At 39.1% G+C, this 16,895-nt stretch overlaps 1 protein-coding gene across 4 annotated transcripts in view; it reads right to left on the bottom strand.

Annotated features, from left to right (window-relative positions):
* Nucleotides 1-16,895, bottom strand: part of dock3 (dedicator of cytokinesis 3) — a 74,122-nt gene that overhangs the window by 30,756 nt on the left and 26,471 nt on the right. For all 4 annotated transcript variants that reach the window (XM_077513415.1, XM_077513416.1, XM_077513417.1 and 1 more), the window contains exons 6-14: nt 15,648-15,796; nt 12,207-12,291; nt 10,131-10,172; nt 8,582-8,736; nt 8,428-8,509; nt 8,265-8,325; nt 7,255-7,402; nt 5,334-5,422; nt 1,758-1,883 (exon numbers count right to left, since the gene is read on the bottom strand). In XM_077513415.1, the coding sequence (XP_077369541.1) occupies nt 1,758-1,883; nt 5,334-5,422; nt 7,255-7,402; nt 8,265-8,325; nt 8,428-8,509; nt 8,582-8,736; nt 10,131-10,172; nt 12,207-12,291; nt 15,648-15,796 (937 nt within the window). The remainder of the gene's footprint in view (nt 1-1,757; nt 1,884-5,333; nt 5,423-7,254; nt 7,403-8,264; nt 8,326-8,427; nt 8,510-8,581; nt 8,737-10,130; nt 10,173-12,206; nt 12,292-15,647; nt 15,797-16,895) is intronic.

Here is a 16,895-nt window from a genome sequence, read left to right as displayed (position 1 = left end):
AAACACACTCACACAAACACACACAAGGTCTCCCAGGCGGGGAAGCGAACACATGCCAACCGGCACCAAAGGTTCCACTCCTCCACCTGCAGCCCCCCATGACAGAATGTGTTAGCAATAGCATTAATAGCGGACTAAAGGCTAAGCTCAGCTATATGTCCTTGTTTAAAATATACAACATGTTTATTCGACCAGTTTAATAGTCCAATCAGCAAGCCAATTGTTTGGGCCATGTGTAGTCACAGTTGTCATAGCAATTCATATGATAAACCCATTAAAAATCAAATTAACTGTTCCTTAAATTCCTTCATATTTACATTCACATTTACGTTCTCATTCGCATATGATTGCGACCATGCGTGTTTACGTCATACCAAAACTAGAACTACTTCCTGTTTCTGTGTTTAAGAATCATGGGAATGCTGCGATTGCCAGTCAGACTAAACACCAGACAAGCTTTCCTGGCGGCATATTTCCAATGTTACAATGTGAGACTGACGCGAGGTAAATGGCGCAGCCAGCTTCCAATAGCTGCCGGGACCGAGCAAAGAAGGTTGGACTTTGGTGAGTGTCTTGATTTTTTAGCACTGTTGAATTGCCAACCAAGATAGCATTTAGCATTAGCTAAAGTAATAACACAACCACCAGATTGACAAGCCATTAATTCATTGTAAATTGTTCCTGATATATTATTTATTTGATTTTGTGTGAAACTGCAGTTGTGGTTTTATTTTTGAAAATCTGGTCACCCTAAAGCAGGGGTGTCAAACATAAGGCCCGTGGGCCGGATCAGGCCCACAAAGGGGTTTAATCCGGCCCGCGAGATGATATTGTAAAGTTAAAAAAAATAAATAAAAAAAATTGTAATTTTAAAATTGTACTCAGCCACAATCAAAATATATAAAATTTGCAATTTCACAAGCAGTCCTCAGATGAGCACTGCAACGGGGGAATCTTCATGGATGTCATTATTTTACATACAACTTAAAGTTATGGTTTGTTTAATTATTATTATTATTATTTTAAATCATAGACCGACATAAATTTATGAAATACGACACAAATTCAATTACTGTTAACACAAACGGATATGACAAGGATTAGCGTTCTTAGAACATCATTAACTGCGCCACGCAATGCATTCTGGGAACAATATATATGCAAAAGAGGTTGATTTAACACATCTGGGCTGGTCCACGAAAATCTGCGTATAAATGACGGTAATCGTTTTTAAGTTATATACCGTTATTTTACCGATGTGGCCCACTTGGTAATATATTTTCCTCCATGCGGCCCCTGAGCTATTATGAGTTTGACACCCCTGCCCTAAAGGGAACGTCAGAGCACTCAATTTATCCACACCATACTCATCCAGAAAGGCTTTTATAAATGCTTTGTGTACATGCATGGCAAAACAGAAAATGTTTTTGCCCGACTGTTGCGATAATTACCCAAAATGCCTTAGTCTGGACGTGTGGTGGGTCTATTGCTCGATTAAATAATTGTTTCAAAAGTGTGTCCCAAGATTGTGTCGGCATAGAATTCAAACTGACATCATGGCGTACGCTCCGCTCCAGTTTCAATTCACTCACAATGCTTCCTTCCCCCTCCTCATCCTGTACACATCCCTCTCCTCTATCATCAGCATCCTGTGTAAACTGATCTTCGACCTTGCACCGCCCTCCTCCTCTTCTGGTCCCCAGCCCGCTGCATGAATCTGAGTGACCAGTACACCCCACTGCTCTTTGCCTCCTTACCTGGCATGATGACATCTGGAAAGCCCAGTTTGCGTGTGAGTGCCAGGGCTCGATTGAACACAGCCTGGTTCTCCCGCCTGATCTGCTCCAGCTCGCCCCTCAACAGCTGTAGAGAAATGATGAGGCCTGAGAGCAAAGTGGGGTTGTGAGAAGGAGGGAAGCGAGATAAAGGGGGGGGGGGCAGAGAAGGGAGGACAGAGGGTTATTTAAAGGACATTAGTCAGAATGTGGGGGAGGAGATGACAGACAGAAGGGTGGACAGACACATGAGATGAGAGCAACGAGACGAGACGAAGCGGGCTGAGAAATATCTTGCAATAAGGCAAGGAAAGAATTGTTGGCAGTGCCCACAAACATTGACAGATTTGAGTGATTCGTATGTTCCTGTGAGAGGCAAGTTGGCCAGCGAGCGGCATTGATGAGCTTATCTGTTTCCTACAGCCCAATTACCAAATGAGCGTTACGAGCGCACGAAGAGATCTGAATGACTAAATTCTTCTACTAATAATAACTAAACTTTTTAATTTGAACTAAAAGAGCAACAGATTCTGCGTCTCATCTAGATACCTGTGGGAAAAAAGGTACCGTATTTTCTGCACTATAAAGCGCACCTAAGAGCCTTCAATTTTTTCAAAAGCTGACCATGCGCCTTATAATCCAGTGCGCCTTATATATGGATTAGTATTGAGCCGCAACAGGTCTCGCTGTCAATATTCTATCGGTGACCCTGCACGATTGGCAGAAGATCGCGCCATCTTGGATCGCTAGCTAATACTAATACTTTACCTCAGAGAAAATAATAAAACAGCTGTTTATTCATTTTGGGAGTGAATGGAGTTGTCAGAAAGCTGGTTTGTAATCTATTAATAAAGTTTGACTGACCTATCTGACTGTTTTGTTGACATTCCCGTTAGCGCAGCACCATCTAATGGATGCATAACGTAACCCCAGCCTCTACTGTAGCGCCTTATATATGGAAAAATTTGTAAAATATGTCATTCATTGAAGGTGCACCTTATAATGCGGTGCGCCTTATAGTGCGGTGCGCCTTATATATGGAAAACGTTTGAAAATATGTCATACATTGTATGTGCGCCTTATAATGAGGTGTGCCTTATAGTGCGGAAAATACGGTACATTAGGTAGAGTAGCCACAAATTGCACTCAAGTAAAAGTACTGCTACTCTAGAATATGAGTCAAATAATAATAAAAAGGAGACCTCCAAATATATGCTATTGCTAACACATACGGATTTATTTTTCTGATCAAAGAAACTAGACAATAATATTAAGTGGGAAAATTCAGATGTTACAAAATAACTAACTGGAACAATACATTTCATCTCTATGAAGCATGAACATAAATTAATTGAACTTTCATTTAATCTCACATAGACACAACCGTTCTTTTTTCTGCAGTTTTTGCCAGGTTAATGTAAACTAAACGTTTCGTGAAAACCTTGTTGCTGTGCGAAGGCTGGGGGAAATTTGTGTGCACTCATGTGATGGCCTGGCTCTGTTTCATTAGTCAAATGGAATCAAATGTCGCTAGTGGTTACATGATATTAGTGAAAGAGTCCCAAGACGGAAGTTTCTCCAATAAACCAAAACATTTTGCTCGCGCAAGCAATAAATAGATTTAGTGCTTAACGTTGACAGATAAAACTAGCGAGTGGAATATAACTCACGGGGTAAAAATATCGTTTCATCAGTGAAACCTCAACACAATTCGTATCACAAACATTTTTTGAGTTGAGTTTTATTCAACAACCAAAATAATATATTTTCCAAAATGAGATCTTTTCCTTCTCTTGCCATGTTGGTGAGTTACAATTTAATTTATGGATGCACCAATTCCAATTCCAGTAGATACGGCTTGTCTTTCCAATTGTGTTTATTTGTTATGTAAATATATTAATTTAATTTGGATCTAGTCTTCACCTTAGTGAGGACTAATGGGATGATAATAAATTTAAAACTTGCACTCAGACTCGACAATACAAGCAGATATCACAGCAGTTATCACACTCAAACATGGCATCTTAAAAGACTTCAGAATGTTCTTCATCTCTTCACACCTTTACGTATTACTTTACCACACTGCCCCTGGTGTTTAGACTGAGACACTGCAGAACTGAAAAGCCTTGTGCTACAGATTAAATTTTGGTGTATGTGTGGCAGGACGCAGAAGCAGCAAGTTAGTACTCGTATCTGAGTGAAACATGTTTGAGAAAATTATGTATTTTTGAACAACATATAATTACACCCAAGCACATTTTCATCACAGGTGAAAAACTGGTACAGTGTTCCCTCGCTATAACACTTTTCACTTTTTGCGGTCTCGCTGTTACGTGGATTTGAGTGCAATTGTGCATGCATTTTTTAAAATAGTAATGCATGTATTTTATAAACTTTAAGAAGGTTTGAACATTGAGAATGTTTACAGGCAGGGTCTTCCGTTTTCACTCAGGAAAATGCACTATATAAATACAGGATGTATACCCATTAACTCCTTCTCAATCTACACCTCTGGGCTTCTGTTAATGTGTGGTGGTGATTTTTTTCCTAAACCCCCACCCCGCCAGCCTGTATTTTGCCATTTTGTGTTTGTTTTGTCAACTGTGAGACGTTTCTGTGGACAGACAGTTGTTTACCCCTACAGCCAATCGCATAGCGGGGGGTGGCGGGGGGCGTGTCACTCACTGTCGCCAGACGGGGCTGGGCGAATTTGTCGGCTGCATGACGTCACTCCTGCGGCAACTTGACAGCACACCGGATTTTTTTTTTTCACTCACACAAGCTCACATGTGTGAGTGAGTGGGAAAAAAAAGCACACAAGCTTGCGTGTGAGTGATTGAGTGGGAAAAAAAATAAATAAATCTGTGCGTGCTGTCAAGTTGCCGCGGGAGTGACATCATGCAGCCGACAAATCCGCCCGGCCTCGTCTGTGACACGCCCCCGCCACACCCTGCTCTGTGATTGGCTGGAGGGGTGTAAACACTGGCTTTCCACAGAAACATCCCGCTGTTGACAAAACAAACACAAATGGCAAAATACAGGCTGGGGGGTTTAGGAAAAAATCACCACCACACATTAACAGAAGCCCAGAGGTGTCAATTGCGAAGGAATTCATGGCTATACATCCTGTATTTATATAGCGCATTTTCCTGAGTGAAAACGGAAGACCCTGCCTTTAAACAAGAGAGAAATGTGAGATGCCTCAATGAGAAAAGTGTATAAACTGTGTGGTGAGGGGTTTTAAAACATTCATAATAAATGTAAAACATAAAGCCAACTACATTGCGGATTTCATTTATTGCAGGTATTTTTTGGAACCTAACCCCAGCGGAAAATGAGGGAACACTGTAATTGTACTTGGAATTAGCAAGTACATAAATATAAGTACTTGTACTCAGTCTGAAAAAAAAAGTGTTGTAACAAGTTGAACTAGTGAAGCAGGGAGTTATGAATGATTCATTGTGGTTTAAAAAAAAACATGGCGGAGATGTAACCATATGAAGCAAAAACACAGCGATGAGATCTCATATTCAGAAGACCAACATTAAATCTGTTTACCATAATTGGTGCTGGGAGCGGAGTATTTGGTGTTGGACTTGCGGATGATGTTTTCGTGGACCTGGTACCACTCGTTCTCGTTGTTACATCTGGAGAGAAAAACAGGCAGGTAGGGCAGTTGGCAGCAAAGCCATTAGCCGAACAGATGGGCGAGGAGGAATCGTGCACATGGGGACTGCACGAACAGCATGTGTCCCTAAGCTGATTTCCTCCTGGAGAAAAGGTAGCAGCATGGGGGAGTTGCTATCAAGTAGCACGTCAGCCCCAACGCTCGGCGCACTAAACAAAGCTGACAGCCAACTCTCGACCAGTCTTTTTCATTAACCGTGGGCCTGTAGGCCCCTGGGAAAGGCACGGGGAACCGGAACACACAGACTGGATCCTTATAGGAGCCGACAGTTTGGAGGCAGCGCAGCATTGAATCAGGGCTTGCTTTTTAAAAGCAGCGACTCTTTGCTTTAGCAGAGGGGCCCACGAAAAAACGGCTCTTTGTTCTGGAGACCTTTATTCCAAACGCAAGCATGTTACTGATGCAGCGCGTCTCTGTGGCCCAAAAGCAGGAATATTGTCACAGTTGACAGTGAAAAATGCTGACCTGTGTTTTATCATTTTGATTGGCACTCGAGCTTCGTTCAACAATCTACTGTCTGGGGTGCCTTGCCTTAGTCCTTCTTCCCCCAGAATGTAGAAGCAAAATCAGAGATTCGGTTCTAAGTTTTGCCGTTAAGAAGATAGACTGAAAAAAACAGCAAAGACTGACAACTTTGTAATACACAATTGTGGAGTGATAAAGAGGAACTACTTACACCCATTTAAAAAAAATGACAGCTCAGGTTACAAAAAAAACAAAACATTCACAAACCAAAGGTCATGTTTCCCACTGGAATGAATGAAAATGCAGTCAATCTGTTCCAGCCGCAAAAATGGCATTATATTGACCTGATTTTTATCATTGTGTAGTTTAAATTAAATACTGAGCAATATAGAAACAGGTGAAAACACAATTAACAACGATAAAATAACTGTGCTTTTGCTAGCAAATCACTCTGCATAACATTTTTGTCCAATATCATATTCTTGCATACTTTTAGTAATTCTAGTAAACTTACTTTTTTATTTCCTTACGTTGCTTTTAAATTCTTTTGTCTTCAGCTGTTGTATTTTGTTTACGATGTTTTTTTTGGGGGGGTTTTCTAACTATGTGAAGCAAATTAAAGGGAAACTTAACTCATTGAACAATTTACAGCTGTAAAAAGTTAATATTTTGTCTGTAATTAATGTGGTAACTTCATTATTTTCCATGTACAATTAATATCTTTAAAAAGCAATTTTTCTGCTTGCTGTCGACTGATGATGACATCACCTGTGCTGAGGAAGTAGGTAAAGACCAATTACGGCTCAGTTTACTGACCAAACCCAGAAAACAGGTGGGCCATGATCGCCGTTACCTACTTCCTCAGCACAGGTGATGTCATCATCAGTTGACAGCAAGTAGAAAAATTACTTTTTAAAAGTATTCATTGTAAATGAAAAATAATGAAGTTATCAAATTCATTCTGGACGAAATAATAAAGTTTCACTGCTGAAAATTGTTCAATGAGTCAAGTATCCCTTTAAGTTACCTTGTGTATAAAATACGCTATTTACTTTTAATAAAGCTGGCTAGCTTTGTCAGCATTTTAGCTTTTTTGGGTAAGGTAACGATTACTACATTCACTGTGGTTACTTCTCGCCCTAAATAGCCGCCATCACCCATAATGCAGTGCAACTTTTTGTATGGCATTGTGCGATGTGGCGGCCATTTTAGATAACAAACAAAGATACCTGAAGCACTGAGCCAATGAAGTTCTGAGCCTTCCGTAACCATGGCAAGACTGTTCTGAAACCGAAACTAATGTGCACATAAGTGTGTAATACTCACGTATACACTTTAAGCACAAAGTCTTTCTCCTCTTTGAGGTCAGTGATAGTGTGGAAAACGTCACTCATAGCAAGAACGGCGCAGCCATACGGTCGTCGGTACATCACGTGAGGTGGGCCTTTCTTTGAGTCGTTCAGAAGCATGCGGCCTGGACAGATGCAAAAAGAAAAAAAAAGAAAAAAAAAGAGACAACTTCACTGAGGGGAAACTCAAGTCACTTTTATTGATAAAGCACTTTAAAACAACCATCACTCCATAGATTGTTGTAGTAAAAATCAGACTGAAAACGAAAAAAAAAGATATATTTAAACACAGGTTAGAGCTGCACGATCATGTCCAAAATGATGATTCTCAAACGATCTATTTTAAACAATATTGTAATCACTAGGGCTGTACAAGAATTGGTAGTGAGTAAAAACATGGCCGTTCAAAACAAACAATTTTACAATTTCCCGTTCAAGTCAGAAGACGTCAAAGCATATTGCCATCAACTGAAATATTGCAAGCCTTTTATTGTTTTAATGTTTATGATTATGACGGGTTTTTTTACTTGGTCTGAGGAAATATTCTAACATTTTGAGATAGGGTACTTGAGGTTTCTTAAGCTGTAAGCCATAATCAGCAATATTAAAATAATAAAAGGCTTGCAATATTTCAGTTGATTTATAATGAATACAAAATGTATGCCATTTTTGCTTATTTTCTGAGACAGTCCTGTATATCTGTGAAAAAAATTAAATTGACCAAATTTTGGCATGATTTTGGCCCAACTACGTCAATGAAATGTTATTATGTCGCATGTTATTGAGGATGCTTAATGCAGCCTTCATCGTGCGTTCGTCCCATGGCTGGCCGACTACTTTCTGGTTAGAAAAAGTGCTCATTAGATATGAAGCAGAGACCACATTTTAAACGTCGCCGACCATCAGGTTCATTTAATCACGCCAGCCAAAAGCGTGATCACGATTAAAATTCAATTGTGCAGCCCTAATACACAGTTAGTACCGTACCAGTTCTCATGACATGTGCAACAATGTACAGGTCTCTCTTCAAGTCTTTACTGCATAGGTCCTGCAGAGCAACATGGAAAAGTCAAAGTGAAAAAAAATATATATATATTCTTCCAAAAATCTCTTGAATTGAATTGAATGGGTGGACTGGGGATGGTGTTACCGTGAAGAGAGCACAGAGACGATCAACCTTCTCCGGATTCTTTGGTCCTCCATTTTTGTTGAGTTTCACCATGAACTTTTCACTGCAGAGCAAGCAACGTTTACGATGCGTGTCCATTACACAAGCGGTTGCTGTGTGAGATGCGCACGTGTACCTGATCTGTTTGGCCTCTCGAGTGTCATACAGAGAGAAGAAGACGTCGGCGTCCTCGCTGATGCTGTTGTAAGTGAAGCTCTTCAGATTGATGAAGAGGTGGTGCGACACTGGGACACGGCAACTGTCGCCATGGCGTGGTCTCGCGTTGTCAGCCTGGCAAGGAAGGGGATGAACTGAAGGAACAACTATAGCAAGTCAAGTCAAACTCAGTATTCCTCACTACAGTCGATCGATAGAGAAGGGGCCCATTAAATTTTGATGTGGAGGTGAGTGAAGGGGCAGATGCAGTTTTTTTGTGTTTGAGCATTGCAAGAAGGTCATTTTTGGATATGTTCCTGAATTTCCTCAATGAATAATTCATCCATCATCGAGATGGATTTCAAGCATTGGTAAGCGGTGACACAGTACAATTTGGTGCTGATCTAAATTACAGCTGTTGTGTTGAGTTGTTTGTTCTCCACTCCATTCCACACACCACTGAAATGTTAATTGTTTGGACATGCACATTACATACACTACTAGTGACCCCCATCTATGTACCGTATTTTCCGCACTATAAAGCGCACCTAAGAGACTTCAATTTTTTCAAAAGCTGACCATGCGCCTTATATATGGATCAATATTGAGCCGCAACAGGTCTCGCTGTCAAGATGCTATCGGTGACCCTGCACGATCGGTGACGCGCATGCGCAGAAGATCCCGCCATCTTGGATCGCTAGCTAATACTAATACTTTACCTCAGAGAAAATAATAAAACAGCCGTTTATTCATTTTGGGAGTGAATGGAGTTGTCAGAAAGCTGGTTTGTAATCTATTAATAAAGTCTGACTGACCTAACTGACTTTTGTTGACATTCCCTTTAGCGCAGCACCATCTAATGGATGCATAACGTAACCCCAGCCTCTACTGTAGCACCTTATATATGGACAAAGTTTTAAAATATGTCATTCATTGAAGGTGCGCCTTATAGTGCGGAAAATACGGTAAATTAAATATACATAAAGCCAGGGGAGTAGCTGGAAATTTTTCAGTGGACATCTCACTGAGGCGTGGCCACATGCATGTGTACACATGTGTGCACATATGTGCATGTGCATGCTCATTCGCATGCTTGTAAGTGACCCCCTCCATGAAGCAGGAGGAATATATTTTGAAATGATGGAAAATTGCCTCGAATATAATCTGGACAAACATTACCTTCAAATTAGAGTAAAAAAAAAGTCTAATTTGACTGTTTCTCAACTCATCTGCTCATCCCTTTCATTTGGTCTCCTACTCTGGAAAAACTTTCTCCGATTGGCTAACAAGTTTCAGTTAAAAAATGTCCACCAATAAAATTCCGAGGGGTTCTCCAAGTCCACACATCAAAATTTCTGTCATGTATTCCACTTGCCCTAAAAACTTGACCTGAATCCTGAAAATGGCCCCCATGCCCTAATTTTAACACCAGCTGACATAAAGACCAAAAAAATCAAAATATTTATATATGTCATCCCTTCGCTGTACTGTAGCTTTACAAGAAATGAAAAAAAAAATGTTGAGTCTACCTGGTTTGTGCTTTGCTGACCACAGTGTCTGCTGGATACGTGCTAAAAGAAAAAAGAAGAAGAGTGAAGGTCACAAGAGAGCCGAGTCAAGCCATTGTTGTCTCCTCCCACAAAAGCTTTGAACTTATTTCCATCAGCGCAGCTTCAGACAGGAACGAGCGCATGCCTTTGCCTATACTTGAAGTGGGACAAGGTTTCACCTACGTACGGCGCCAGGTGCTAAAAAGAAGCGGCGCGTGGGAAGGACGAGGACAAAGGCGCTATCGCCCACATGCATCACGCCGGCCCAAAAGAGTGTCTCTCCTCCCCTACCTGAAAAGGTGCCAGAGCCTTCAGCCCTGCCAAAAACTTGCTTGTGCTCATTAAGTCCATTTTTTACAAGGACAAACTGAAAACTTTCTTGACTGTTTATTTGCACAGGGTTTGCAGAAAATTCAAAGAACCCTCCGTTATTTGCTAATCGTTTAATCAAAGTACATCCAATACATTGTATAGCATTTAGTAGGGATCTAACGATATCCAAACATCACAATATGATATTATCATGATATTGTAGGGAGGTTGGCGATATAAAAAAGGCCACAATATTGTAAAAAAAAATTTTTTTAAAAATGACCTCATACTAAAAAAAAAAAAAAAAAAAAGACACCAATGCATATAAACAACCTACAATCTCTAATAACACATAATATTGAGGCACTTATTTGCAAACGTGCGCATATATTGAGTTTCTCCACATATTGACTCGCTTCACAAGTATATTACTTATTATTCATCTGACCATTAGGGTGGATTTTAAACATAAAAGGGCCAAAACATGCCGTGTGAAAATTAAACTGCACCAAAAAACTAGCCACCAGAGGGTGCTAGAACTGCACAAATGGAAATCAACCTGACTTTTTTTTTTTTAACAGATGTGTTGTTTTAAATATCGTAACATTACGACGACATATTGTGTCAGTTTTAATATCACAATGTCACGATATTGCATTATTGTTAGATCCCTAGTATTTAGCATAATTCCTGTTTGTAGGTTTTTGAGTGTATGAAAGTTTTTTGAAGTATTTTCTTGGGCTGAGCAATTAATTATTTTCAAATTGACATTGCAATGTAGTAAAATGCAATTTTGAAAGGAAAAAAAATCCAGCTTTATTTTGGTATTAGTAGGCTTTATTTTTTTTAGAATAATTAATTTTATAATAATTTAATTGATTTATATAGTGTCTGGATAAACTACGAGATTAAGAAATGCAGTCCACATGTTAAAATGTCATTGTTTTATGAAAAATGGAAAGCTGAAGCGATAACGGCACAGATTTTCTTGTATTATTGTTGTAATTTGACTCATGACTTACTGAATTCTGTTTTACACTTTTTGGTATGGTAGAATTTGTCGTAAAAATTGTGGTCGTGGGCACGTAGCAACCTGCAAGTCAAAGTGTTTAGCAAGTTAACTAACTAAAGTCAATAAATAATTTTAATTGATTTTTAATTGTCCTTTATTTTAGTGTAAGCCTAACAAATAAAACCAAAATATAATATAGTGTTAAAAATAATACATGGTAAGAGGACCTTTGAAAAAAAATCATTGCTTATTAAATAGCAACCTCAACATTGAGGGAGGGTGAGAGAAAAAAATCTCAATGAGATTATTTCGGGAAAATGGTTCAGCCCTCGTCTTTTCCCGTCGCCTGTCACTTTGCATTCCGTCTGCATTTTGTTGCTTGCCAGAGTCACGTGGCTGCAAGTGAAAGGACACACTCAATATGGCGCTGGAACGAGCATGGAGGACAGGTCACAGGAGGCTCTTCCAATGTCTCGTGAGTCACCTTCTTATGGATGAGTTGATAATCGCTACATTTATTTACACGTCCCACAACACATACAGTCAAATCTGGCTCCAAGTATGCAGCAATCTTTTAATGCTGCGGATGCACTATATGCATTCTGCGGGCACACAGCATACTTCATAATTTAGAGGCCACTAATTCACATATTTAATTTATTGCATTTACTAATTCATGGGCTGGGTTTGTGTAGAATGCGATGGTTCAAAAATAATTGCGGGCAACATACCAGTTTGTAAAGTTCGGAAATGCTGATCTGGTCCGGGTCCACCATTTCAAACTCTTTCCTGGGCACAAGGTCGATGCCGAGGTGCCTGGTGAGAGAGAAATGATCAACGTTAGGCAATGCCACATTGCCTTACTTTTGAGTTACTCACAGAAATTATAAGTAAATATACGCACCCTTTTTTTATTTGCATTCACTATAACACGAAATGTTACCAGTTGAAGTAGTATGTTTTTGTGAGGTATTAACAAGTGTGCGACAAATGACTGACACCTTATAAGTCACGTCTTCTGTTTCTGATTGGTTGTTTTTCCTCTGCCGCTTATATATCAATCAAATCAGATTAGAGGCAAAAGACGGGGCTGATGGCTGATTTTGTTCACACATTTATATACGATCAAATCAACATGACAGTTTTGTGGTTTTTCTTTTTAAATGTATTGCAGACTGCCCCCATTCAATTAACTCATTCACTCCCAGCCATTTTCACTGAAGCAACCTCCTTCGCTCCTGGTTGTTTTACTGGATTTTGACTGATTTTGCAAGGCCCACAGAATATTATGTTCTATTAAAAACATGGTACCTACCAAAAGAAACATTAGAGTCTATTCTTTCATCAGGGAAAAAAAAAGTATATTTGTTTGAATTTTGCAGCAATTACCTTTTTAATATAGCTGTTTCATCATTATTCACAAATCTATTTAGAATTGTGAACAATTGAGCTTTTTTTTTTTCAAGATAGGCCTGGTTGAGCTCCTTTGCTCTGCTGCCACCTGCTGGCCGTTTGTGTAATAACTACCATTTCTTCACCCGTCCTTTGCAGTTGAGCTGCATCAAAGTCTTCTGTATGTTCTAGCATTAAAAAAAAAAAAAAAAAAAAAAAAAAAAAAAAACATAAAAACATATCAATACGTCTTTGGGACACAACACTTTTAATATAGAACGTATTTACACGTTTTTGGGTGTAAATGAGTTAAGTTTGTTTTGTTTTTTTTGGTGGTTCCTGGTGTAACGATTTTGAGAACAACTGCAATACATGATACGTTATGTCGTGAAAGTTCTTGTTTTTTGAATTTCAAAAATATATTGACAGTAACACGAGTGTAAAAGTTCTCATTTTGACTGAACTACGCTAGGGCCACTTTGAATGTCAGTTGGCACGAATTTCAGATGCGTTATTGTGTTAATGTTGCAAAATCTGCCATTGCAATTTGTCTCGGGTTTGAAGAATCACATTGTGATTGCTCAATAAATATGTCAGCCACAAAGCATAATTGAGCAATATATGAGCAAATATTCCATGAACTGTGTGGCAATATTGCCTGTTTGACAGGCAGGGGTGAGCCACATTAGTAGATCAGCTATCACATCACATTCCTGGTGAAAATACTGGGGAATAGAGCTTGTTGCAACATGGCCCCGGTTGATCTCTTATACTCAGCTGCCACCTGTTGACCGTTTTTTGTAATAACTACCATTGCTTTAAGCAACCTCTTCAGGTCAGAGGCTGCATCCAAGCCTTCTGTATGCTCCAGCATAAAAATAAATAAATACATAAATAAATAAATAAATAAATAGATAAATAAATAGATAGATAGATAGATAGATAGATAGATAGATAGATAGATAGATAGATAGATAGATAGATAGATAGATAGATAGATAGATAGATAGATAGATAGATAGATAGATAGATAGATAGATAGATAGATAAATAAATAAATAAATGAAAAATGGGACCATGGCAATATTTAAAATGGAACGTTTTTATACGTTTTTGGAAGCAAATGAGTTAAGTACATCAGAGTCAGGCATTACACCAGACAGCCTTGCTGACTAACCCTTTTCTTGGACATAATATACAGCTTCGAAGAACAGCTGTGATATGTTGACCATGAAATGAGATCACGCCAGTTCTGGTGCTAAATGTGGCCTGCAGTGCACTGACCTCAACAATCACAGTTCGCTCCTTTTATTACAGCATTTATGTTTCCAAATCCAAGATGAAGTTCAAAGTGTCTATTTTAAGATGTGGCAAATCTGAATGCCGGCATTGCCAAATCAAGCTCCGCCCGCCTCAATCAAGACGCAAGCCCCTTGTCTTTATCTGGGTTATGGATGTTTGTCATCGCTCAGTTTGATTTGAGAAGTGGCAGCAGCGAGAATATGGCCTTACAGTTCCTCCAGGGAGAAGTGCGCTGACTTGAATGCGCTTGACACGCACTCATCTACAAACACAACTTGAAAACGTGTTTGGACAGTCAGGAAAATGCTAAATCAGTCGAACTGTACGATGACTAATGCGTCATCAGAGAGCGTGAGCGTAACTTACTTGGTCGGTTTGAAGATGAACAATATAATTACAATAATAATCTCATTTAGAATGTATCCAATCGCTACTTTGTTAATATTTGGGGTTGTCTAATCTAATAACCATAAAATTGTATCAGTGAACCACAGCGGTATAATGGAAATTTCTGTTACTAGTCTATAAATAACAAAATGTTTTGGATCATGAATACATTAAGGAAATTCTAATTGAATATCTGAGGTATGCAAACTCAGATCAATGAGTGGAGCCAAGAGTTTAAAGCAAACATGGTGAAGCACATTTAGTAGTTATGCTGCAGACAAATAGGATAAGTTGTCAACAGCAGTGAAGTCAGCCCCAAGTAAAGTGTTTTTATTAAATCCAGGTGAAAATTTATACCCCCCCAAATTCCTTTGATCAAGATTTTTTAAGCATTTTAAAAATCATTGAGTTACTTTGTGTATAAAATGTGCTATTTAAATAAAGTTACCTTGCCTAATGATGTACACAACAACAAACCATCAGCGATGAGCGGTTGTGGAACAAAAAAAATCATAATTGTTTTTGAATGATTGAAATTGTAACTAATAAACCCCATTATTCATTCATTTCAAAACTTTGGATATATTCAACAACCATAACTCAACTTTCAAAGATAATTTGAAAGAACAACACCACAACATCAGAATAAAATAGTAACAAGGGAAAAATTAAATAAATAAAACTATAGCAAACAATAGCAAAAATTAAATATATATAAATAAATAAATAAATAAATAAATAAATAAAATTCTATAAACTGGCAATGTGGTCGATAACGGAGGCCTGTAATACATGTATTTGGATATAAAATGTGTGCAATCGTGTGTTTCGTGTTACAGTGAACTAATTGACATATCAATAAAAACAATTTACAGTAAAGCTTCCTCAAGGACGGCAGACAAGCAAACATTAAGGGTACTTTCACAATGCAAGAACTTGCATACAATGCATCCACATAAATAGTTTTTCTTCGAATGTAATGTTTTTATGATTGTGAGAAGCCAAAATCACAGTTACATTTTGATTAATTGCCCAGCCCTGCCATCAGGGATATATGTTTCTGATGTACAGAGAATAAAGGGGAAACTCACTCATTGCCCCAGTCAAGGCGTACGGTGATGTGGCGCTTGATGTCCCGGGTCTGGTCCTGAGCGAGGTGACCCTGGATGAGCTGCCGGCGCAAGTCGATGAGCTCGTTCATCACATGACGCAGCTTATGGAACAGATCCACCTTATGTTTCTGTGAAATCAGCCAAAAAGCCTCGGTGAGGACATATCACGACATATCACGACATGCTGCCGATGAATATCGATAGAGTGCTGCTACTGAAAGGCGAAGGAAATATGGCGTCAAGTCAGACATCTGGAATCTGCTTAAAGGTGCCGCGGGGGTGAAAATATTTGGAAGCATTGGCGTGCGCACTGGTCTTGCAGTATTGTATCACTCATACAGTGGATATGAAAAGTCGACACACCCCTGCTCAAATGGCAGGTATTTGTGAAGTTAAAAAAAACGAGACCACAATAAATCATTTCCAACATTAATGTGGCATATAACCGATACACCTCAATTGTTTTTATCTTTTTAAAAGGGATGAACATCCTCCTCCAACTGGGGATGTCGTGTTCAGAATGTCAATCACATTCAAAGTATTTTTTTTTCTGTCTATCAAAAGCCTGAACTGTTAAAGGGATAGTTCGGATTTTTTAACATGAATCTCTATTTCATCCTCACCTCCAGTGTGTGCGATCATCACTGACTTACGCCTGACAGCGTTCTGTGACACGAGTTCTGGTCCGGTGTTGGATGAGAGGAAAATAGTCCGGCAAGTTGGCTGTCGTCAAGTAAATAAAAGTGTTTTTCTTCTGAAAACAATTTGTGTTCAAAAGAGTGATACGTTTGCATCACAAAACTCCCTCCTGAAAAAAAGTCAGACGCTATTACCGCCGGGCACTATTTTTCTGTTTGTTCGTATCACTGCGCGTCGCCCTGTAGACAGCTGACAGCGACACGCAGTGATACGAACGAACAGAAAAGTAGTGCCCGACGGTAATGGAGTCTGACTTTTCTTCAGGAGGGAGTTTTGTGAGGCAAATGTATCACTCTTTTGAACACAAATTGTTTTCAGAAGAAAAACGCTTTATTTCCATGACACCAGCCAGCTTGCTGGACTATTTTCCTCTCAAGCAAAATCAGACCAGAACTCGTGTCACATAACCCTGTCAGGGGTAAGTCAGTGATGATCGCACACCACTGGAGGTGAGGATGAAATTGAGATTCATGTCAAAAAATCCAAACTATCCCTTTAAGTCTAACAATGATGCTATTTCGAACTATT

This window comes from Festucalex cinctus, chromosome 2 (assembly GCF_051991245.1).
Source record: "Festucalex cinctus isolate MCC-2025b chromosome 2, RoL_Fcin_1.0, whole genome shotgun sequence".
Taxonomy (NCBI): Eukaryota; Metazoa; Chordata; class Actinopteri; order Syngnathiformes; family Syngnathidae; genus Festucalex; species Festucalex cinctus.
The sequence above is the reverse complement of the archived record's forward strand: the minus strand, read 5'-3'. Positions and strand labels throughout refer to the sequence as shown.